The sequence below is a fragment of the Lithobates pipiens genome, unplaced genomic scaffold, assembly GCF_037356315.1.
Source record: "Lithobates pipiens isolate NorthernLeopardFrog02 unplaced genomic scaffold, aLitPip1_a1.2 Scaffold_18, whole genome shotgun sequence".
In the NCBI taxonomy this organism is placed as follows: Eukaryota; Metazoa; Chordata; class Amphibia; order Anura; family Ranidae; genus Lithobates; species Lithobates pipiens.
Genome location: NW_027507758.1, coordinates 586,055,651 through 586,081,627, shown reverse-complemented (window position 1 = coordinate 586,081,627; position 25,977 = coordinate 586,055,651). Strand labels below are relative to the sequence as shown.

Genomic DNA, 25,977 nt, shown 5'->3' with positions numbered 1-25,977 from the left:
GCTCCCAAAGTCTTTATGGTGTATGGTCACCTGGGGTTTCCAAGTTTAAAACCCAATCAACAAAGGTATCTTATTTCTATCCTGACAGGTTCACTTGAAATTCCATCTCGGCTCCCTTACATAGGCCTTGCACTCTCCCAAATAGATTTTCTGGTCATGTGTAGACGGTGTACATTGTGCCTGATGGAAGGGTTATTTGTCTTCTAGAATGCACCAAGAGACAAGAGGGCACCCAGTGTTCCTGCCAGCCCGGCTTCCATTTCGACATGGACAAGTGTGAATCCTTCCAGTCATGTCACATCCCGCTGCAGATCAACTCGTACTGTGTCTGCACTCACCTGAATTCCAGCAGCACTGTGTATTGTGAAGAGCTGCCAGCAAGTAGGTGTATAATCACGACCAAATCAGCCATGGTGCATCAAGTATCTTTCAGAAAACTGTAGCCAAGAGCCCAGGTGTGTGCATACAGTCCTGGACAGGAAGCCTATACAAAGCAGTGGCTGGAGCAATTACCTATAGTTAAGGATAGATGATTGTCCCTAGATGCTAGCTTCTTGCTTCCAGGGCGATCATCTGTCCCTAAATGCAGTTAATCACTCCATTTGTGAATACATCTGAACTCTGGCAGACAGTTGCAGCCACTGACAGCCTGTCACAGGCTTCCCGGCTGTGGCTGTGTGCACAAACCTGGGCTCCTGCAATAATAACCAAAAATATTAGACACTATATATTTCCTCTGACACAAAGGAGAAGGTAAACCATTTAAAGGGGGATAGGCTGAACTGTTACTAGCAGCAGTAAACCACGGACGACACTGATACACTCAGGAATAGTCCAAGAAGGTTTGCCTTGCACTTTTGTTCATCAAGGCAGCAAATAAAGATAGTTTGAATGCAGGAGGGCGTTGTACAGCAAGTTTATAGTATAAAACATACAAAACATCTGCCATCAAGTCAACTAAACTCAGGTCAGTTCCTGACTAACATGGTGACCATTAATGGGTTCCCCTAAACAAACAGTCAGCTCTTGTATCTTTTTAGTGTTCTGTCAGTAATCAGCTTTTTCACCCAGCAGCTGGCTCCCACAACAGAGCGAGAAAGAGCCCTGAGCATCAGTCAGCTCATATTTAAAGGCCTTTGGACAGCTGAGACTAATAATGAGGTCTGGCTACCAGGATATTGACCTGGGATTGGAGGCTTAATCCTTCTCAAACTTCTCAAAGTCCCCAGGCTCCAGGACCCAAAACAGGACTTATTAAGATTCTGAAAAAAATACAAAGTTTGCTTTTTCTATATCATTCATAATAGACTTTTAAGCCTCTCAGGATGCGTAGGTGAGAAATCTAGGTGACACCTATATGCCACCCACAATCCTGCCAGCCAGTGCCTCACAACTCCTAATGATTATTTCTCGAAGATGTAACCTCATGTGTATCCTTTTTCTCTGTGTATTTGCATTAGTTACCTTTGTTTGTAGCAAATACATTATATGGCCAAAAATGCTTGTGAACACCTGGGCATCACAACTATTGTATATAGCAGGGTCTCCCAAATTTCTAAACAAAGAGTCAGTTGACTGTCTTTTAGGCTTTAGGGGGTCAGACTGTGGCCTGTGGGAGTAGAAAATACCCTGGTGTCAATGGGAGTTAACTATGCCTCATTTTTTATTTTTTTAATGGTGCTCCATCAGTCGTGTCAGTTGGAGGAATGGTGCCCCATTGATGGTGTCAGTGGGGAGGATTGGTGCAAGCAAAGGGCCACATCTGGCTCCCAGGCCATAATTTGTAGGCCACTGGTATATACGTTTTTAAGACAGCCCATTCAAAACTATAGACATTCATTTGGAGTTGACTTCTTATACCAGCCTCTACTCTTCTGGGAAGGCTTTCAACAATATTTTCAATGATGTCTGTGGGAATGTATGCCCATTTGTGAGGTAAGGTACTGATGTGGAGAAAGGAAGATGGAAGCCATCATGACCTCTATGATTAGGCCCTGAAGGTGGGGCATAACGCATCAGTACCATGTGTTGGGAGGAGTTGGACTGAAGCGGATTTCACCTTTTCTCACCTGGGTGTTCCATCTTCCTTACTCCACATGTGTATGTAGAGCTGAGACAGACTCTCTTAAAACTGGCACCTGCATTCAATGTTACAAGAGCATTACAGGATGACTGCTTAGAGTAGCACCCAAAGTTTACAAGGTCTTGATCAAGGAACCAATGTTGGATAAGGCCTGGCTCTCAATCAGCATTCCAGTTCACCCCAAAGGTGCTCAGTGTAGTGGAGGTCAGGCTTCTATGCAGGTCACTCAAGTTCCTCCACAACAAATTGGTCAAACCATACAACCATGTGTGTATGAAGCCAGCTTTGTCATGCTGAAACAGAAAATGACCTTCACTAACCTGTTACAACAGGATTGTAAGAGCACCATTGTTTATAATGTCTTTGTATGATGATTAATTAACAGTGACATGTATTAATAACCCCATTGGCTGTTGTCAATATTGTTTTCTCCTCTTTCTTTGTGCAGTCCCAGGACAGGTGACACTATTTCCGAGTTCGGTTATCCCTGGGAGTGACGTACATCTGGAATTCTCCTCCACAGAAGATGTCTCCAACGTCCGATGGTTTATGGTGAACCTGATGAGGGAGGAAGCAAGGGAGGTCTACAATGGCACCAAAGTCACCATTGTCAGCTCCAGCAGGAAATCAATTCTCAGCATTGGCAACATACCCAGAGACTGGGAAGGTATTACATGTATATATGTATGTTATGTTATGAGACTGTAGACATGGTACAGGATATGGTCAGAGACTGTGGACATGATGCAAGAGATGGTCAGAGGCTGTGGACATGGTACAGGATAGTCAGAGACTGCAGACATGATACAGGAAATAGTTAGAGACTGCAGACATGATACAGGAGATGGTCAGAGACTGTGAACATGGTACAAGAGATGGTCAGAGGCTGTGGACATGATACATGAGATGGCCAGAGACTGCAGACATGGTACAGGTGTCAGTTCACCTGAGTCCAGGTGACAGATGCACTCTGTAGAAGTTAGGAGTGCAGCGCTAAGGTAGTGGACCCTAGGACTGACTGCTGCAGATTGAACTCTGGGAGGTTCAGGAAGCAGGTCTACTGGAGCATCAGCACAGATCCCACTGGGAGCTAGAGCATAGATTCTCCAGGGCGTGCAGTCTAAGAGCCAGCAGGAGTTCACCAGTACTTCTAGTGGTGAGGATGGATTGCGCTGCAGTCTGGCTCCAGGTCGCAGCCCCCAGGGTCCCACAGCTCACTGTAGACTACAGGAGAAAGTGGAAGGAAGCAGCAGGCTGGAACAACAAGGATAGTAAAGGAATAAGCCAAGGTCGGCATGACTAGCTGTGGATATGGAACAGGAGATGGTCAGAGACTATGGACATGATACAAGAGATGGTCAGAGACTGTGGAAATAATACAAGAAATGGTCAGAGTCTGTGGATATGGTACAGAAGATGGTCAGAGACTATGGAAATAATATAAGAGATGGTCAGAGAGTGTGACCATGGTACAGGAGATGGTTAGAGACTATGCACATAAAACAAGAGATGGTCAGAGGCTGCAGATATGGTATAGGAGATGTCAGAGACTGTGGACATAATACAAGAGATGATCAGAGACTGTGGACATAATAAAATAGGTAGTCAGAGACTGAGGGCATCGTACAGGAGATGGTTGGAGACCGTGAACATAATAAAAGAGATGGACAGAGAACGTGGATAGGATGGTCAGAAGCTGTAGATGTAATACAGATTAGTGTCTACAGATGCATAATATTCTTCTTGCAGGGGATTTTAATATGCTTCCAAACGCTTCTCTTGATAGGCTGTCCTTGGATCCTGCTACTGACTCGGCTCTTTCTCGATGGGCAAACCTCTTTGGTCTAATGGATGTATGGTGATCGAGTCTATACCTGTCACTCTGTTTCTTACCACACACTGTCTCGTATTGATCTGATCTATGCTAGCAACAGCATGTTACCTAAAATCAAGGAGGTTTCCGTGCTTCCCTGTGGTATATCCGATCATTTACCAATTATGTGTTGCCTGCAAACTGTGACCCCTTCTGCAGATAGACTTTGGCGTCTGTCTCAGTTCTGGAAAACTGGCCCTTTGTTCGGAAAACCTGGAGACCCCTGCCCTATGTGTATGAGTGGTCCCTCTCAAGCAAGTACCTTGTCCAGGCCTTGCCTACAAGTATACCTTGCTTCACAAAATAGGATACAAATTCCAGGATGGGTTTGATGGGGTGGGAGGGGGTAATTATTTGCCCATCGTTGAGCTTTAACAGATTTGTTTTTGGCCAGACATGTGGAAAGCATAGGGGATTGGACATTCTGATAATGTTCCTTATGTCTTGCAGGAATATACGTGTGTAGGTTTAAGTATCGCCATTTACAGTGGCAGGCCAGTCACCCTGTGAAATTCCCTCTTCAGTCTTTGGACATCATCCGGAACCCTTTGCACGTCCTCCTATGGAATAACTACACCAACTTCCCTGGGGTCACCATTGAGTGCTGTATCTGGAATGATGGCAATTCCTACCATGTCTCCTGGGAGCCTGGCCACATCCTATCAGGTCAGAGCAGCAGCAATTCTGCAAATTTTGAGGAGGGAAGTGAATGTTGGGGTCTCAGATTTATGAAATTCAATGCTTGTTCTAACATAACCTGTCTGTTTTGTTTTTTTACCTATCTTATGTAGAGGTTGTGCTGCGAGGAGGGCAGCAATGCTACTCCCTGGCCATAAATAGGGTGCCGGAGCAAGACACCTACTACAGATGTGTCTTCCAGGACAGCACAAAAAAGGCTGTAGAGTCTGGAGTTCATATTGCCGTTATAAAAGGTTAGATCTGGATATATTTCACATCTAGAGAATATATAATTAAATACAGAGATCATTCTACAGTAAAATGTATAGTGTAGTGGTTAAAGAATAATTCCAGGCATGATATATTTTATACATAGTTACATTGATCCAGCTTGGACCAATGTAAACAATGTATATACAGTACCTTGAAAATGTATTCATACCCCTTGAAATTTTCCACATTTTCTCATTTTACAACCAAAAAAGTAAATGTATTTTATTGGGATTTTATCTGATAAACCAACACAAAGTGGCACATAATTGTAAAGTGGAAGGAAAATGATAAATGTTGTTCAAAAGTTTTTACAAATAAATATGTGAAAAGTGTGTCGTGCATTTGTATTCAGCCCCTTTACTCTGATACCCCTAACTAAAATCTAGTGGGACCAATTGCCTTCAGAGGTCACCTAATTAGTAAATAAAGTCCACCTGTGTGTAATTTAGTCTCAGTATAAATACAGCTGTTCTGTGAAACCCTCAGAGAACTTTAGTGAACAAACAGTATCACAAAGGCCAAGGAACACACCAGACAGGTGAGGGATAAAGTTGTGGAGAAGTTTAAAGCAGGGTTAGGTTATAAAAAAAATATATATCCCAAGCTTTGAACATCTCACAAAGCACTGTTCAATCCATCATCCGAATATGGGAAGAGTATGGCACAACTGCAAACCTACCAAGACATGGCCGCCCACCTAAACTGAAGTCACAGCCCGGCGCCACGCTGTGTTTACCTCCCAAGGCTCGTTTTGGCTCCAAACACATGGCCATGCTACTTCCACCTTACGGATGCTGTACGAGCCTTGTGAATATCGCAGCATGGCCAGTGACTGGTTCTGGCATCCCCCCCCGTTTCCCCTCCAAGAACCCACACCCAGCTTGATGGTTTAATTTCTGATTCCACCCTATCTTGGTGTGCTATCTGGATACCTGAAGGTGCGCTTGCTGTGCTCATCCATCCCATCCTATCCTTGCCTGGATCTGATGTAGTTGCCAGCACTTCATGGACTCCCTGTGACCTGTAGTCCTCCACCCTCTCTCCAGTTCAGAGACGTAGCTGAACTCTTCATTACAGTCTTCTATGTGAGTGGATATTGTTTTCTCAATATATTATTGTTGCTATATACTCAGAGGCGCCCCTCTCCTTGTTTCTCCTAGCTCATTGGACCTTGCTTCTGGTCTTTTTGGTGGCAGCCCTGACAGACTCCTCTACATATATATATATATATATATATATATATATATATACATATATATATATATATACCCCTGCCCTACCCCTGTCGGACAAAGTTGTCGGAAAATTCGATCTTTCAAAACGTGATGACGTTATTTCGTTACGATGGGACTACGTTCAGGCTAGTAGCCAATAGCTTTTTATGTAGGAATTTAATCTGAGCATGCGTGGCACTTTGTCTGATCGGAATTCTCTACACATGATCGGAGTATGTCCGATCGGAGCATTTTGTCAGAAAATATTTCCGGCAAGTTGGAAAAGTTGGTCCCACGGATATTCCAACGGAAACAGTCCGATGCAGACCACACACAGTCAGAATATCCGACAAAACGCTCCGATCGGACACATTCCGTCGGAATCTCGTGTGTACAAGGGCTAAGTCGTGCACTCCACAAATCTGGCCTTTATGGAAGAGTGGCAAGAAGAAAGCCATTGTTGAAAGAAATCCAGAAAAAGTCCTATTTGCAGTTTGTCATAAGCCATTTTGGGGACACAGCAAATATGTAGAAGAAGGGGCTCCTGTCAGATGAGACCAAAATTTTACTTTTATTTTTTATTTTTTTTTGCATAAAAGCGAAACACTATGTGTGGCAGAAAAATGGTGGTGGCAGCATCATGTTGTTGGGATGCTTTTCTTCAGCAGGGACAGGGAAGCTGGTCAGAGGTGATGGGAAGATGGATGGAGCCAAATACAGGGCAATCTTAGAAGAAAAAGTGTCTGCAAAAGACTTGAGACAGGGGGGAGGTTCACCTTCCAGCAGGACAACGACCCTAAACATACAGCCAGAGCTACAATGGAATGGTTTAGATCAAAGCATATTCATGTGTTAGAATGGCCCAGTCAAAGTCCACACCTAAATCCAATTGAGAATCTGTGGAGACAAGACTTTAAAATTGCTGTTCACAGACATTCTCCATCCAATCTGACAGAGCTTGAGCTATTTTGCAAAGAAAAATGGGTAAATGTTTCACTTTCTAGATGTGCAAAGCTGGTAGAGGCATACCCAAAAAGACTTGCATCTGTAATTGCAGTGAAAGGTAGGTTCTACAAAGTATTGGGGGGGGGGGCTGAATAAGAATGCATGCCACACTTTTCACATATTTATTTTTAAAAAATGTTGAAAACCATTTATAATTTTTCTTTCACTTCACAATTATGTGCCACTTTGTGTTGGTCTATCACATAAAATTTCCAATAAAATACATTTATGTTTTTGGTTGTAACATGGCAAAATGTGGAAAATTTCAAGGGGTGTGAATACTTTTTCAAGGCACTGTAACATAGCAGACTGATGAAGACTGGAAATCACTGAAATACTCACCACTACTCTGTTTTGCTTTGTGATTTTTAAGGTCACTTTGTAATAAAGCAAGGAAGCTTAGAAAACCCTGTAATGAATGAATGTGCTTTTACTAAACAGAAATGCTTTAGATACAAGCTATTACAATTATAGGAATACAATACAAGACGGTCAGATATACATACAGGAAAAGCTACCTACTTCCTAGTGAATAAGCATTAACTATGGTCTGTATATAATAGAAATACGCTAAAAATGACTTAGCTCAGACTATATCGGCTTCACAATCTCCATAGGCAACCAGGACCCCAGGCGTACTCTACAGACAAATGCAGGAGATAGGGCAAAAGCGTCATTAGGTGAAGTGTCTTCTGGCACAGACCTTCCCTGTTGTTACGTCATTATAGAGTCATCCTGTCAGCTTAAGCTGCTGGCCTTTTTGTTTAGAAAATTTAGGTAGACAATCCCTGCTTTCACTACTTCTGTATGGGTGGACATATCGCAGCTCAACCTCTAGTTGGCACTGTTGTATTATACATGTCGTATATGTCAAAAGGTAAAGCTAATGTTGACCATTGGTTACCTGAATTGTTGAACAATAGAACCATTGATTTAACTACAACACTACAATTATACAACAGTAGTATCTATGTTCTTGTTGTTTTAGAGGACAGCTGTACTGTATATATCAAATACAATACATGCTCCTGTGAACTCCACTGGGTCCCATGCTGAGCAGTTGGCCTAATGCATTCTGAACACAGGTCAGGCCCTGAACACAGGTACCGATCAAAGAATTATTTAAATTTTCTGACTGAATGCAAAGTGTCACTTTGCATTCTTTCAGAAAATACAAAGCATTTTCTGAATAGTACCCATGCTGAATGGCTGAACCTTAAGTGGAGATCACTGGAGTAGCGGTGTCAACTTCAGTGATTTCCAGCTTCTGGAAAGATCCTACAGGTGAGTGTATATATAGCAACATTGGTCCAAGCTGTAACAATATAAAAATATATCATACCTGGAATTCTTCTTTTCTTCTTTTCCTGTAGGTTTATTTATCCTTTGCTAGTTAAGCACCTTCCCCTTTGCCTCTCTATTAGTCAGTGAGGCTGTCTGTCAAATAAAGGAGAAATCACTCCAACCAGTGTTCCCATCAGAAGATTTCACCTAACCCCCCATTTGTGGTGGCATCATACCTTTCTGTCCTGTGACATTGGTCACCAGAACCAGCAGAAAAGGTAAACTTCCCCAACAGAAACAAAGACAGCAATAAACAACCGACATGGTTCTGATCCTTTACCACTCCATCCAAAGCTAGAAAAAATTCTTAATATTAAAATGTGCAGAGTTGGGCATGTTTGGTAAAAGGTGACTACAGTATGTGAGTGACCACTGCATCTCCATTAAAATAAAGAACAATTGCAGTTCGAATGTATTCTGTTGCATCAGGAACTGCACCCTTGCAGGGTTGATCAAGTTCAATATTCCCAAAGAACACATTCTTGAAGTTGGCTGTAAATGTAAATGCAGCGACAAACTGGTTGGAAACCAAATACATTCAAGCCAACAAGTATGTCACCAGCACTCTTTGGTGTGCTGGTGACATGCATCTTGCCTTGCAGTGTGAATGATTCATAGGAATTGTGGGGCATGGACATTGCCATCTGTTGTGTTAATCATTGTCTTCTATGGCATGGGTTGTGTGTACAGGCCAAGATGCCTTCTGCTCAGACGATGGTGATAAAGTATGGACCACCACCAAAGCTGGACATGAAGCTGAAATCCTTTGTCCTTCTGGTAAAAGAGGCAGAATAACCAGAAGCTGTTCCGGGAACGGTCAGTGGGACATTCCAAAGGATAGCTGTGTGAATGCCAGGCTGCTTAGTCTTCTCCAGAAGGCCCAGGTGAGAATATTATACTTGGCTTCTGCTGGCCCAGTGCTAAAATCGCTCTCCCTGCTCCCTGCCACCTAACATTTTGGATAGAGTGTGGAAGAGTTAAAATTCCTCTCAGGCCCCTAATTTTTAGACTTGACATTCTTTCCCTTAGTTGCATATGTGTTGGGGCAGATGGTAGTCACATGACCAACACATCACTCACTCTCCCCATGGGAAAGTCACTGGAGCTCACATGACCATCGGTGCCATTTAAAGATTTTGTTTAAAGTGATAGCCAGCCAGAAGCCACAACCCAGAGCCTGCAATTTGATAAAGAACTTTGGATGGTTCTATATTGTGGATGAAGGAGTATTGTGGGCAAATATTTAGGGTCTAAAGCCTACATATAAAAGAGGGTTACTATCTAGGTAGCATGTACCTGCCAATTGGCATGGAGATAAGGGAGAGACCCATTTATATTATGAGAGGGGCAGTAGAGGAAGGGAATAATAAGAATGGAAGAACCGCGCTATTCACCACCAGGAGTAGATAAACCCAAGCCTTAGCCGGATAGGTATAAATCCTCTATATGTCTAGTATACCTGTATGTAAAACTCTATATAGGCTGCTGCCCCCCGAAGAAAAGGAATCCCCTAATAGGGGTTCTTTTAAGAAAATAATATAATATAGCAACCGGGGTAAAATGGCGCTACCTAAAACCAGGCTCTCATTCCATCTGGACTCATAAAGGGTAGATGTAGGTGAAAACCAGGGTTTTTAACCAAAGAACCCAATAGCCTCCCTAAACCTTATACTAATGGACCCAGGAATAAATGCAGAAAAACACAGCTTCACCCAGAAAATGTTATATCAAATAATATGTGTAATATTTCTCCAAAACAGCAGGAATACTGGTTTCAAGAACTGAAATTCTAATATCAGGGACTAATAATCAAACAAATTAAATAATATGTCTCCAAACCAACGGAGATTCTGATGTCAAAAACTGATAATGCTAACTGTGATTCATCACAGAAACATATCAGTGCTGAAATAGGCCAAAAAACTCCCCACTGAGTATAATTCAACAACCTCAATCCCAAAAAAACTCCAAAATTTAACCAAAAAATCGTAAGATCCCACGTGTACCAAACTCCATGTATGACCCACTGCGATTATAACTCAAGTCGCATATATGCAAACATATATATAAAATGTGTCATTCAATAGTAAACCTATTAACCTAAAATCCCATAAGTACACTATACCAGTGTTTAGTGACAAAGTGTATATGTAATGTATCAGTCAATAATAAACCTAAAAACCTGAAATCACATAAGTACACTATATCAGTGTTTGGTGACAAAAATCTATACCCAATAACTAAATGTGAAAAAATGTGCAAACACTCAGAAACCAAAAAACATGACAAACCCAAAATAAAAAATGTGTATATCTATACACACAGGGGGTAATATGAAACTTGATAATATAGCACGACCCCTAGTGATGAAAACCCAAAGAGATGCTCTAAAACATAAAAAACTTATAAATATGTGAAAAATACTAAATACAAATAGAAATAAAAAGATAATAAAAATAAAAAATAAAAAATTAATTCATAATAAAGTGCAGAAAAATGTATAAAAATATATGGTAAATAACAAGAAAAAAATATATTAAATGAGTCCCAAAAAAATGTTCATTAGTGCAAATCCAGAAAAAATTCAGAAAAAAATTCCATAAAGTGACTTTAGTGCTTCCTGTGCAATCTTCACCGTGACTTCTGTGCTCCCCCACCAGGAACCCCACTCACCAGAAGTATGTACCCCTGCAGGGGTTGTTCGCCTTTAAGATCAATCTCCGGATATCCAGTTCTTTACTTCATAATTGGCGACTGAACATATTCCAACATGGATTCCATATATATCCTCATAAGAAAAAAATGGGAGCCTCCATAGTGTAAACCATATAAAAATTGATTTATTTGCACAAAAAAATAAAAATATATAAAAACAGCCGTAAAAAACAAAAGGACAAAACAAAAAATGAAAAATACTGAATATAACCACAACTCTCATGTATTGAGATATACTGTGGAAACACAGTCCACCAAGGGATTAATATAATGATCCCCCCAAATGTTCCGGAATTGCTCCAGAAAATGCCATAAAAAATATATATATCTTATTAGAAGAACAAACGCTGATGTAATGTCTGTCTCAGGGGAACCAGAAAAACCTCCTATTAGGGAAATAAACACATCGGGATAGAAATAAGAACCCCCCTAATTAGGGTACTTCTGCCGGAATTTGTCCTGTAAAGGTGGTGAGTCTTAGCTGTGTTCCCCCCTGGGATAGAGTCTTTAACGCGTAGTGTTCAAAAAATCTCCTCGGAAGCCGTACGGTGGATACGCGGTTTGCGCTCCACCTGCGTTCCAACCACCGACGGCAACCCGGAAGTGACGTAATCAGCGTAGCTCCGTCGAACGCGTTTCGTCATTGACGTCTTCAGCGGCGGAGATTTTTTGAACACTACGCGTTAAAGACTCTATCCCAGGGGGGAACACAGCTAAGACTCACCACCTTTACAGGACAAATTCCGGCAGAAGTACCCTAATTAGGGGGGTTCTTATTTCTATCCCGATGTGTTTATTTCCCTAATAGGAGGTTTTTCTGGTTCCCCTGAGACAGACATTACATCAGCGTTTGTTCTTCTAATAAGATATATATATTTTTTATGGCATTTTCTGGAGCAATTCCGGAACATTTGGGGGGATCATTATATTAATCCCTTGGTGGACTGTGTTTCCACAGTATATCTCAATACATGAGAGTTGTGGTTATATTCAGTATTTTTCATTTTTTGTTTTGTCCTTTTGTTTTTTACGGCTGTTTTTATATATTTTTATTTTTTTGTGCAAATAAATAAATTTTTATATGGTTTACACTATGGAGGCTCCCATTTTTTTCTTATGAGGATATATGGAATCCATGTTGGAATATGTTCAGTCGCCAATTATGAAGTAAAGAACTGGATATCCGGAGATTGATCTTAAAGGCGAACAACCCCTGCAGGGGTACATACTTCTGGTGAGTGGGGTTCCTGGTGGGGGAGCACAGAAGTCACGGTGAAGATTGCACAGGAAGCACTAAAGTCACTTTATGGAATTTTTTTCTGAATTTTTTCTGGATTTGCACTAATGAACATTTTTTTGGGACTCATTTAATATATTTTTTTCTTGTTATTTACCATATATTTTTATACATTTTTCTGCACTTTATTATGAATTAATTTTTTATTTTTTATTTTTATTATCTTTTTATTTCTATTTGTATTTAGTATTTTTCACATATTTATAAGTTTTTTATGTTTTAGAGCATCTCTTTGGGTTTTCATCACTAGGGGTCGTGCTATATTATCAAGTTTCATATTACCCCCTGTGTGTATAGATATACACATTTTTTATTTTGGGTTTGTCATGTTTTTTGGTTTCTGAGTGTTTGCACATTTTTTCACATTTAGTTATTGGGTATAGATTTTTGTCACCAAACACTGATATAGTGTACTTATGTGATTTCAGGTTTTTAGGTTTATTATTGACTGATACATTACATATACACTTTGTCACTAAACACTGGTATAGTGTACTTATGGGATTTTAGGTTAATAGGTTTACTATTGAATGACACATTTTATATATATGTTTGCATATATGCGACTTGAGTTATAATCGCAGTGGGTCATACATGGAGTTTGGTACACGTGGGATCTTATGATTTTTTGGTTAAATTTTGGAGTTTTTTTGGGATTGAGGTTGTTGCATTATACTCAGTGGGGAGTTTTTTGGCCTATTTCAGCACTGATATGTTTCTGTGATGAATCACAGTTAGCATTATCAGTTTTTGACATCAGAATCTCCGTTGGTTTGGAGACATATTATTTAATTTGTTTGATTATTAGTCCCTGATATTAGAATTTCAGTTCTTGAAACCAGTATTCCTGCTGTTTTGGAGACATATTACACATATTATTTGATATAACATTTTCTGGGTGAAGCTGTGTTTTTCTGCATTTATTCCTGGGTCCATTAGTATAAGGTTTAGGGAGGCTATTGGGTTCTTTGGTTAAAAACCCTGGTTTTCACCTACATCTACCCTTTATGAGTCCAGATGGAATGAGAGCCTGGTTTTAGGTAGCGCCATTTTACCCCGGTTGCTATATTATATTATAGTAGAGGAAGGGAGTTTCTGCATCTAGAAAGGAAGAGGACAAGACGGAGGGGTAGTGTGGACCTCTTTTAAAGGGTACACATTGCGAAGCCTATGACAGGGTACAACGGTAACACTCTACTACTACCTTGGCACAGGAGCCACAGCTTTCAAACACTCAGGCCCAGTCTATACCTGGGGAAACCCTGTTAGCAGACAGTTTTGGGCTTTGAATGGTGTTGGTCAACTACATGGGTCAATTAGAGTGGTGACTGGGTAGGCCCCTCTGGTACACCTGGGTACCCATGTCATAATGGCCCCAGCTGTGGACCTGAGCAGATGTTAATTGCATCTGGACCACTGTAGTATATAAGGGCATTTGCAAGAAAATGTGTAGTGCTCCTAGCTTAAGGCCTGCAAGGAGAACCACCAAGAGACTGTGTTAGGATCTGGCGGGGCAAGGTAGTGCACAGTTCACTGCCCCTGCAAAGCTACTGTGCAAGAGGCCCCTGTACCTTTGGGAATAGGTTTAACAACCCAGACACTAGGGGCCCTTCAACACCAAAATTCAGTGCTATTGCCTTTTTATGGAATACCAGTGAACATCACAACACCGCTGAACCTACTGGCTCCCTAAAGGTACCTAGTTAGCACCTTCTTCCACATATCAGTTTACAGTGCAGGCACTCATATGGCAAGCCTTAGTTTTTCTTTCCACTGGGGTTACACAACATAAAACTTTTTAAACAAAAGATGGAAACTCAACTGTAGTTTTACAACTTTTCTTTTCTAAATATCATACTAACAATCATTTCTTTTCTCTGTGGTGTTCTCAGTGGGTCAGTGGTGGACTAGGAACTCCAGAGCTGGAGATCTCATTGATGATTGAAACCTTAAGAAACCTAATTTTGTCAAGGCAAGGACATGTGAATAATTCCTGGGATATTTGTAACGTGGTAGAGACAATAAAGACAATCTCACTGACTGCTTTGGATAACAATATAAAATTAAATTTTAGCACTGTGTCTGTAAGTATATTTTTTTTCATTTTATAAGTTTGTAGCCTTACAAACTGAGAAACGTGATTGTAATATGAAAGCTTTTTCATGCGTTGAAAAAAATCAAAAAGTGGATGCATTCATATGGTTCTACAGTCACCCTTTTTGGGTATTAGAAGTATTAGGAACAATATAATGAGTACATTTGCAAAATAAATTCTTAATATATAAACTTAGTCACACACCACACTGACCCACGTTAGGTCTAGGGGCTTGTTAAAGTAGAATTACCTACCCCTTCCTCCGCCATGCTAGAGAGGTCCCTACAGCATCTTCTCCCCTATGTTCCAGCTAGCTAAGGTGCTGCATTGGACATCATTGGACATGATGATGCCAAGGGACAGTTTAGCACTGGAGCGTTGGGGAGTGCCATCCACTGAAGGAGCAGAGGATCAGATAAGTTGAATTGCTTCTCCTCTCCTCTAGACTAAGCAAAAGGTTAACACTTGTGGTGTGAGCTTGGCCCCCTGCAAGGGATAATTTTTTTTTAATTTCCAAGCATTGGGCTTTAAGCAGAACTTTCCCTAATGTGGTATATTAGGGATGAGGTTTAGGTTTAGTGCTACCATGGGCCGAGGAGCTGTGGGATGCGCCTCCATCGGGATTGCCATTGTTATGCAATAGAGTTTGTCTGTCAGCTTCCCTCTCACCATGTGTTCATCTCTAGAGACCAGCCACTCTCACCTGACTGCTTTTATAATCTCTCCTCTAAGCATGGCTCCACCCCAGCTCCTATCAGAGAACTCTATATTAACCTGTGCACTGCAGGCCAGCCACGCTGATCAATATTGTGTGCTTTGCTTCCTGTTTCCTGCTTGCCATGTGCTCTTTGTTTGTTTCTGTTACCGACCTTGGGGTGTTCTCAACTATTCCTGTCTGCTGGTGACCCTGGCCTTTTGGCATGTCCCCAACTATCCCTGTTTGTCTGTGACCCTGAACCTTTGGCGCATATTCTGTTGTCCTTGTCTGCTTGTGGCCCCCACCTTGGCTTATTCCCTTACTAGCCCTATCCTACTGTTGCCTACTGTGGGCATGAGCTAGGGGAACCTGGGGGTCATGACCTGGAGCCAGTTTCAGCCCAGTCCATCCTCACCACTAGAGGCTCTGGTGAACACCTGCTGGCTCTTAGACTCTGCGACCTAGGGAATCTTACACTCTAACCTTGGTGGGATCCATGTTGGTGTTTCATCGGCCCTGCCTTCCTTTACCACCCAGACTCCCACCCGCAGCAGTCAGCCATAGGATCCACAACCTTTTGGTGCACTCCTGACCCCAACGGTGTGCATCTGTCACCTGGCCTCAGGTGGCCTGGCAGAGATGAATTGGATCTAACATTGTCCCTGAAGAACGTGACTTTGGCCCAAGAACAGGGTAAAGACAGGACACCTAGGCTGCAGTCTATGCTTTCTTGACATAATTAGACAAAGGAATTTAAAATGACACTAAAACACAATAATCAAAATGCAAGTATGGATTATAAATTGTAATTTTGAGTTTATTTCATCTGCTGTAGGGTCTTCTTGAAGTGTACAGTAAAATGTTGGATAAGAGTCTGGAGGCCATCTGGATGGATGTTCGTTATGAAGACCCAACCATTGCTCCCATCTTCATGCAGTCCATTGAAAATATAACTCAACTTTTTGAGATAGATGAAAACAGTTTTAACTTTACCATTTACTACCCCAATGTTGAATTGGATGCTGTGATTCTGAGTAGCTCTGCATTGACTGGCTACAACAAAACTTTTAACACAACCCTGACCACAGAAGTCTACATGAAAATTTTTAAAAGTCTTGACCAAGTTATGGTCGACAAACTCATGGTGACAAGTATGATGCTTAGGAATCTTGGGACATTCCTTCCTCCTAATTTTGGAGATAGCGTTGAAGGACACCACCACTTTGTGAGCAATCGTATTGTAATTATAAAAGTTAGGATGACTAGCCACAGTCTAAGACAAGTCAATTTAGATATGGTCTTTAGGAGAGTGATAAATCCCAGTTCATTGGAAGACGCACTTCCACAATGTGTGTCTTGGGATTATTCTCTATTTGAGGGAGTTGGAGGGTGGTCAACAGAAGGATGCCTGACTATACTTGGACGCAAAGTCACTGTATGCAGGTGTAACCATTTGACATCCTTCTCTGTGTTGATGTCAATTGGAGTTCTCGAAGATGAATTTCTGGAAATTCTCAGCCAAATTGGTGTTAGTTTATCTATCATAAGCTTACTTATATCTATCATTGTCTATATTGTAGAGTGGAGGGTAGTTGTCAAGAATGATATCTCCTTTTACCGTCAGACAGCTATGATCAATATTTGTCTGTCTATATTGATTGCTGATGTTTGGTTCTTGTACTCAACCTTCATTGCAGAGAGTCAAGAAAACAAACTTTGTGTTGCAGCAGCTTTCTTTCAGCACCTCTTTTATTTATCCTCCTTTTTCTGGATGTTGTTTCAGGGGCTTATCCTTTTTCACCAGTTGGTATTTGTCTTTCATCAGCTGGTTAGGAGCATTGTGATTCCCAGCATGGTGATTATTGGGTACATTTGCCCCCTTGTCATTGCAATTGTGACATTAACTTTGGACTACCCCAAGAATGCGTACATCAGAGAAGGGGTTTGTTTTCTTAATGGTGAGAATGGAGCCGTGTTTGCCTTTTCCGGACCAGTTCTTCTTATCACCTTCATGAACTTTTTTGTTGTTGGAGTTGTCATCTGGAGAATACTGAGGCCTCCTGTATCTGAAGGCCAGGAAGAAGACAGAAAAGCCATGGTGGCCAGAGCCATTGCAATCTTGACGTCAGTGCTTGGTGTGTCTTGGATACTGGGGACCTTAACACTAATAGAAGAAGCTCATGAGTTCTTTCACTATGTTTTTACAATCGTTAACTCTTTCCAGGTATGTTTTTTAAAATTAATTACTTTAAGAAGAGAGATGAGCACTGGTTTTATAAATTACAATGAAGCCTTGATGAGGAAGATACATGTATTAAAATATGCACAAACCTTTCCAGATTTACAGGGTAAACCAAATTAATTCTCCTGGGCAGCAGACCGTCCAGCTCAGTTTGTTGAGTTTCATTGCTACTGTACCGGTAAAACAACCTAATAAAGTATATAAAAAGCCACTTTTTCATTTGTGAGATTTAAATTCACTGTAGACTCAACAGCAAGTGAAATATTCCTCACATCTTTCCAATGTGAGGAATATCCCTTCTTGGACAGTTGAGTAAGTGTCCCTGTTGGCAGATTTTACCTTTTGGTCTTGTTCTAGTGACTACTCAAAATTTGGATTTATGCTCACTTTTATTCTCCAGTGATGGAATGGCCATAGTGATAGTATGATATTTTCAGAATGTAAATCTCCCCAATGACAGACAGTAATATAAACCTGCCAAGCGGTTATAACCCCTCACTATTCTATCCAAACCTGAGAAAATCTTTGCCTTTACAGTAGTTCTTCTTTAATGGATGTAGTTATTAATGACAATCCGGGGACATATTGAGAAGGGTTTTTGTGTTATGCAACTAAAAGCCAACTCCAACCTTCTTTTTAGCTTTGGGTCCAAGTTAAATGGCTTGCCCTCATTTCCTGTTTTCTCTGACACTCATCATCTGAACAAGAATTATGGGAAAATTTCCCTTAAATTGGGACAGACAGCTATATAGACCTAAAGAATGTTCTAACCTTTCTCCACACTTGAAAAAAAAAGAGAGCAATTTATTGCTATTTGTTCACTTCCAGCCCATTCTGATTCCTGTGAAATTGACAGAAGTGAAAAGAAATCTACAATATGGGAATATAGACTTCATAGGCTGTTCCTCACTCTACCCAAGACAAAAAAGTTTGGCTGCAGTTAGACTTAACTGACAACACAGGTGTCCAACCCAACTGACAGCACAGGAGTCCCACTCCATAATTCCTTGAGATACATCATCATTTAGAGTATATAAATTGTGCCGTTCTACTGAAGTGCGGGAGACCACAATTTCAGGCATGGAAGAAGGATGATTAAAAGCTGGCCATAGATGGGTAGAATTAACAAACAAAAATTCTTACGAAGAGAATTAATTATGAATGAAAATTCTTAGGAAGAATGTTCTCAGAAAGTTTGTTTTTCTAATCATTAGTTGGGGTCAAATCAATGTCCATTTTCAACCAGAGTGATGAGAAAATTTGAAGGAGCAGGAAAGAAAAATTTTCCTGAACAAATTTCTGACAGTGTGCATGGATTTTGATATGGTAAAGTCTATTCCAAAATCAAATGTTAAAAGCAAACAAAATATTTTGAACATTTGAATGTTCTGAGAATTTTCGTATGAATTTTCATAAGACTTTTTCTAAGAATTTTCATTCAAAATTCTATACATCTATGGCCAGCTTAAGGGAACTGGGAAGTGGTCCAAAGCACCCTTTTAGAAGATTACTTTAGGGGCAGAAGACTTTTAAAAGAATCTGAACATCCAACCTGGCCAAATGAAATGCGCCAGTGGGTTGTGCGGATCAATTGGTCAACTACTCACACATCTCCGTGAAAATGTCATGCTGCATAAGAAAGAGACTTTAATTGGAACCACTCAAAGTAACTATGTATGTTTCTATAATGTGACATATTTGCTAAAATTCTTTTTTTTTTTTCCAGGGTGTTTTTATTATGATATTTGGGTGCCTTTTGGATAAAAAGGTGAGGTAAGAAAATGGGCATAACAATGGCAGACAAGACACAAAAACACATAGTAGTACTACATATAGTAGAGCCTTAAGACTCCCCAAGAGGAGAAGTAGTTTTAAGGTGCTGCGGCTTCATCATTGGTGTGCTGTCATGTTTGCCCCTCTGACCTGTGATCCGCTCTGTCCTAGATTGCCTCTATGCTTCTTTCATTAAGTCTCTTAAACCCAGTAGTTCCCAAAGCCCCTAGATATGGCCAGCAGTCCACTGCTGCCTGCGACACACATAAGCAGAGCCTATGAAGCTTTACGCTTGGATTTTTATCCAAACTATAGTTCTCCTTCTTGTCAACAAGTGTTTATTGAATGTTCTGGAAAGGCCATCATTTTGCAAGGAATAAGAAATGTAATAAAGATTGGTATGATCAATGACAATTTTTCATTCTTCATTCACAGTCCATTGAACCAAGAAAGGATGTTTGAGAAGTTGCACATCAAAGCAAAACCCTGAGAGAACGTGTATGACAGCCTCAGCCCAGGATCCAAGCATATACCTTCTCAAAGGGTTATGCTGTAATGTGCGACTTTAGGACTTACTTTCCTGACTGGATGTTTTGAACTGTGATGAGCTCTGTCCTTGTCGGCAATCCTAGGGGTTTGTCGTGAGGACCTTGTGGAGCTTGAAAGGCACCTGTGATTCTTGTTGTGGTTCACCAGTCCATCGAATGCTTATCTGGTTGTGGTGGGATTTGCAGATATTCATGCTGTTGTAAGGGTTCATTTAGCAGTAACAAAGATGTATGTCCAGGGCTTCAACTGTAGGTATAGCAGAGTTTAATTTGGCTTCTTGGAGATACGTTTCCAAGACTGTAGATGTTAGTTGGTAGCCATTGACCCAACATCTCTACTCAATGTGTTGCAGATCTAATTTAGGCTTGGTCCACATATATGCGAATTGGATGCTGGTTTCTCCGCATCCAATTCGTGTGACTGGCTCTCAATGGAGCTGGTTCAAAAAGGTCCAGGGTGGCGGCAGATCGCATTGGAAAAGGGTCCTGTGTGCGTTTGGGTTCGGTTCAGGTGCAAATTGAGGCAAAGATTTGGACCTGAATCGCACCTAAACCGGTGTACAGATACACACCCTGAGATATGTGAACCCAGCCTTAGGCAGATTGGTATAATGTTCTTGGCTGAAATTGATGAATGACATATTTTGTGCAGCATGCAAAAGAATTTGATCTTTACCTAGATCTTTAGTAATCTTGTTTTGTCTACAGGTGAGGGAAGCAATTTCTGAAAGACTTCCAAAATTTTTGTCTATATTCCCATCTATTAGCTGCTGTGAATATAGCTCTTACAATCTGGTAAGTAATTCAGATTTGGTCTTAAAGGTTATCTTCAGTTGATAGTTTTGGATATGGAAAGATCATACCTTGGAGCGAGGGTATGCCTGGTAAAATATGGTTTTCCTGCAAGGCTTTCTAGAATTACACTTTGATGTAAGTCTAGGTAATATCCTCCTTAATCGTCTTGTATGTGTTGCCACCTTTCTGAACGAAGTATCAAAGTGTAAGCAATTTTTTTGTTTTTCATTTGGTTTAGAATTCTCTGTCAGGTTTTTACTGGCTATTATCATCACTTTGAGGAGATTAGACCTTGCTTACTGTTCTGGAAACAGGAATTTGTCAGTAGAATGGGAGAAGTTAGAACCTCTGTCAACATTTAATTGCTGGCTTTGTCCATGTTGGAAATTTCCCCTCACTTCCTGTCCTGGTTGCAATGTTGTCATGAAGACAAGAAGTTAACAGAAATTTCCCCAGTGGGCACACAGGCAGCAGAACAAATCTGAGAGGTTCTAACTGGTTTAAGTTACACATTATTATAAGAGCTACATGTATTGGTGTCAAAGTATTTTGTATGGGGCAATGAAGGCACAGATATTCGCACCCCAGCCTCACTTCTCGCCAGTACCACTGAATTGTGATCTATTTTAAAGTGGATATAACTATTTCATTTTTATGAGAACACTGGCAACTTGTAGCCAACCTCCATGGTCTTCTCAAACCATATGATGGTTCTTAAGTACCCCAGTGAAGGTTCTGTAATATAAGGTTCTATAATATAAAATGCATATGTAGCACTAACCCCCGAAGGAGCTGCTAAATTTTTCTGGGCTTACCGATTACCTCCCCCAGCTCGCACTCGTTGTCCTTGTCTAGGGGTTCCCAGGGTTGATAACCCAGTAACTGTAGAGACTGACACTTGAATTCCTTGTTTGGATTTTTATTTTGCATAAACTCAGTCTCTAAGTTGGGAATAGAGGGTATCAGGGCTAAGTTTAACTCAAGTGCTTGGAACTGCTGACTTCGATAAAGTCTCTCTCTATGTACACAATCCAGGGAACAGCCGCTTACAACTGGATCCTTTAACTGTTGGATAAATCCTTACGTTTTGGGTTTAGCAGCCAACAGGTAATTCTAGCTTTTCAAAGTCTCTCACACAGACTTGTTTGCAAAGTTGGAAACTTAGTTACAACCGGAAGGGTAGAAGTAGGAACTTTTCTTACTGTACCCGGATCTTTCAGCTGGTCCGGCGATACTGTAAGAATTGTGGATTCAATCAATGTCCATGGTAGCTCAGCTTCCGAGCAGCCAGCCTTGTGCGTGGCTCTCTTACTGAAGAGTCCTCCCCTGGTCGCGTGTAGAGTTGCTGGGCCTCTTTCCAGTTACTGCTCCTCGAACTAGCCAGTTCTGAGGCTCGGAAATGGATGGATCCGCACCCCAGGCCATGAGGGCTGGTCAGGAGGACTAAGACCACGGAGTCAGCAACAACTTCTGGACTGGAATCCAGAACCACGTGACTTCGGCACCTTAAGTACCCTTTCCCGGATTAAGCAGTGAGACAAACGTGCCCACTGATTGGCTCCGAGATAAAGATTGGTACCCAATGCATCCAACCAGACTGTGTTCTATAGCCTCCCACAGGTGTACAACCCCACCTATGACCAGGCAGAACTTCTATACAGCCCAGCCAAACTGATGTCAAAGTACAATTTAACACAGTTAACCCCAAAACTCACTACAGTTTTGGGAAAAACGAAATTTAAACACATAGCGCATACTCGTTAGGAGTACCGGCGCTACATAACTGGAAAGCACAGCTGCAAAAGAGTGGGCCTTTAGTAATAGCTACCTGGAAGGAGGTGGAGGCAAAATCTTACCACTGATATGTCCAGGAGTTACAAAAAGCTATCAGGTAATTCAACATCTCTGTGCCATTGGTATTGCCATTCCATAGTACAATGATGAGTATTATGCCCTGTACGCACGGTCAGACATTCCGACCACAAAATCCATCAGATTTTTTCCGACGGATTTTGGCCGAAACTTGCGTTACATACACACGGTCACACAAAGTTGTCGGAAAATCCGATCGTTCTGAACGAGGTGACGTCAAACACGTACGTCGGGACTATAAATAGGCCAGTAGCCAATAGCTTTCGTCTATTAGTTTATTCTGAGCATGTGTGGCACTTTGTCCCTCGGAATTGTCTACACACGATCAAAATTTATGCAATCGGATTTTGTTGTCAGAAAATTTTAGATCCTGCTCTCAAACTTTGTGCGTCGGAAAATCCGACCGAAAAAGTCAGATGGAGCCCGCACATGGTCGGATTTTCCATCATGATCCGATCGCACATTTTCCATTGGAAAGTCCGACCGTGTATATAGGGCATTAGACTAGAGATGGTGGTTGTTGGACTTTAGCCATTAGACCAGGGCCTGGCAACAAAGTTAAACTAAATCACAGAGAAGCACAGAGGAAGCTTTTCTGGATAATATGTGTAACAGCAGGTCTGCCCTTTTACAAGTAAACATTTTAAATGAACTACACAGAGCAATATATTATATATGTCGATGCTACGTCTGCTAATTATTTTTTGCTGTAACATTGCAGCTATGGTACTTTTGTCTGCCTCGTGTCTTTACAGGAGCAGAATCAAGACCTGGCTGTGTACAGTGTGGAAACCTACCGAAAGATAGAGGACAGCTGAAAACGGTGGCATTAATCATGTAGGAGTGACATTTATGTCAAACTTGGCACAGTTCTGGTGGTCTTGAACAGTATGTGGACAGAAGGACAATTAATACACCAGTTATTTTTACTTGATATTTTGTTAAAGACATGGTACGAAGCATTTTCAGCAAGAATGGCATCTAGCTGTGCTCTCATCTCAATAAGCTTTGCCATCTACTGTATGCTCTTCTGATCTGAATCCGCATGTTTACAGAAATGTCTTTATATGCAGATTTGTGTTTAAAGTTGAACTCTTGTCATGTATAAAGGATACAAATAAATGCAGCTCTATATTCATTGATACATCATGATTTTTTTATTTTATTTATATGTAAGCGGTGTAAGTACTTGCATTTGGCTTGGTATTAGCTTCTGGCATACAGTACATATAATTGGAGTTTCACGCTTAGGAGTGTGCTGAGCTGCTTCCTCCCCAAAGAAAACTCCACAAGTGAAGTCAAGTAATTAAATTAAACGAAAAGAGGAAAGTGGTGCTGCCTTCCAGCTAACGTGAAAGAGATCCCTGTCAAACTGCCAATGTAGTGACAAGTATAAATAGCGATGGCATACGTGTATGTTCCAAAATATCCAATGCCAAGCCAATAAGTGATAGTGGATTTCAAAATGATATATATATACCTATTTATTTAAAGAGATTATATAGAAACCTCCTCTAGGTGAATCAATAATGCCTCCAATGTATAGTGTCCAAAAAAAAAAAATGTAATAAAAAATAATAATAAACCAAGCGCATATATAAAAAACATCAAATATAAGCAAACCAAATTCAGTGCAAAATTGTGTAACAATGGTGAAGTAATCAACGTATGAAAAAAAAAAAAAATCCAGATCTGCAACAAGTTTATAAAAAGCTGTTCACAAATAATGTCCATAATCAAAATTCCCAAGGTGACTTGTGCAGGATACCAAAGTGACACTATCGCGTGCCAGATAATAAAGTGACTTTTTCTTACCCCCCTCATCATAGGACGTCATCTGAGGCAGTTATACATGACCGCCTCAGGTGACGTCCTATGACGAAACGAGCTTGGTACGCCTTCACGTCACTTCCGGAACTTCCATTTTTTGCGCTGTGGTCTGTGGAACGCACGCCGTCCAGACCTAAGGACTTGTTTTTCCTACTATGCAAGTTTGGCCGATTGAAGCCCCTCTTTTTAAAGATTATATGCTTTTAAAAAATAAGTCACCTTGGGAATTTTGATTATGGACATTATTTGTGAATATCTTTTTATAAGCTTCTTGCAGATCTGGATTTTTTTTCTTTTTCATACATTGATTACTTCACTATTGTTACACAATTTTACACTGAATATGGTTTGCTTATATTTGATGTTTTTTTTATATATGCACTTGGTTTATTATTTTTTATGGGATACTATACATTGGAGGCAGTATTGATTCACCTAGAGGAGGTTTCTATATAATCTCTCTCTCTCCCTCCCTCAATAAATTATATATATATATATATATATATATATATATATATATATGCCTATTTCATTTTTCACATTATCCCCAATCCACTACCACTTATAGGCTTGGCATAGGAGATTTTGTGACATACACATATGCCATTGCTATTTATACTTGTCACTACATTGGCAGTGTGACAGGGATCTCTTTCACATTAGCTGGAAGGTAGAGCCACTTTCCTCTTTTTGTTTAATTGAATTAGCTTCTGGCAGTCTACTGTACAGTAGAGCTTGGAAAGGTGCAGGGACAGAAGCAGTATGCTGATAGGTGGAGAGATCAGGTGGCCGAGAGATGGGCTTATCAGTGCATTGCTTCCTCTTTTTCACTATCCAGTCGCAGGGTGGGAGCGTATGTAAAAGTGAAGCTGCAGCAGGCCAAGATTAGGTCCCCTCCCCCGCTAGACAGGGATAATGGCTCCATGCTTGTCCCATGTGTGGTAGCGATTTTGAAGGATAATATTTATATCAAAGAGTTTAAAAGAAAGCCATTGTGAGGACCAATTAACTTACTATGCCCTGTTTTAGATCTATATATATGTGTAACATGTATACTAGAATATTTACTGTTCTTGGTATCTCAAACACACAAACCTGTTTTTCTGCTGTTTGTACAGTATCTAAGTTACCCTATTGTTCACAGAGATGGCCATTTCAGATATAGTGCCTCTTTTAAATGCTAATTTATGTTGTATCAAAGAGGGCTGACGGTTGTAAATCCAGAGATAATTAAACCGGTCTTAAGTTGGAACTGGCAGGGTCAGAGATCAAAGGAAGTTGCTCATAGAGGCATCGGAAGTTTGATGCTCAACTGGGCTTGAAATTATAACCAATCAGAGTGTGAGCCATCCTGAACCAATCAGAGCCAATGGGTGCGTTCCATCTTCTGATTGGCCCAGAATGCATATAAAATAGGGCTAGAATTAGCTGATCTGCCCTCTTGAATTCCAGACCACCGGAAGGCCATGTAATGTATACTTGTATCTCTCTCCCCCCTCTCTCTCTCTCCCCCTCTCTCTCTCCCCCTCCCTCTCCCTCTCCCCCTCTCTCTCCCTCTCCCCCCCTCTCTCTCTCTCCTTTTTATTATGTCTCTTTTCTATTTCTAATTATTTCTTTCTTAGGACTTATCTTGAAATATTGAT

General features: G+C 40.8%; 1 protein-coding gene across 1 annotated transcript; it reads left to right on the top strand.

Annotated features, from left to right (window-relative positions):
* Positions 1-266: 266 nt before the first annotated feature.
* LOC143986789 (adhesion G-protein coupled receptor F3-like) lies at positions 267-23,648 on the top strand. Its single transcript, XM_077485196.1, has 10 exons — positions 267-381; positions 2,532-2,750; positions 4,407-4,622; positions 4,748-4,888; positions 9,161-9,354; positions 14,375-14,566; positions 16,110-17,498; positions 19,243-19,284; positions 20,546-20,632; positions 23,260-23,648. The coding sequence occupies exons 1-10, from the start codon at positions 267-269 to the stop codon at positions 23,320-23,322; spliced, it is 2,658 nt and encodes an 885-aa protein (XP_077341322.1). The 3' UTR covers positions 23,323-23,648.
* Positions 23,649-25,977: the final 2,329 nt, after the last annotated feature.

Bases quoted from the DNA above. Each gene is read 5' to 3' on its own strand.
- LOC143986789 (XM_077485196.1), top strand. From the start codon at position 267: ATGGACAAGTGTGAATCCTTCCAGTCATGTCACATCCCGCTGCAGATC. The intron at 4,623-4,747 runs GTCAGAGCAGCA...TATCTTATGTAG, and splicing joins GCCTGGCCACATCCTATCAG to AGGTTGTGCTGCGAGGAGGG. The intron at 17,499-19,242 runs GTATGTTTTTTA...TTTTTTTTCCAG, and splicing joins CAATCGTTAACTCTTTCCAG to GGTGTTTTTATTATGATATT.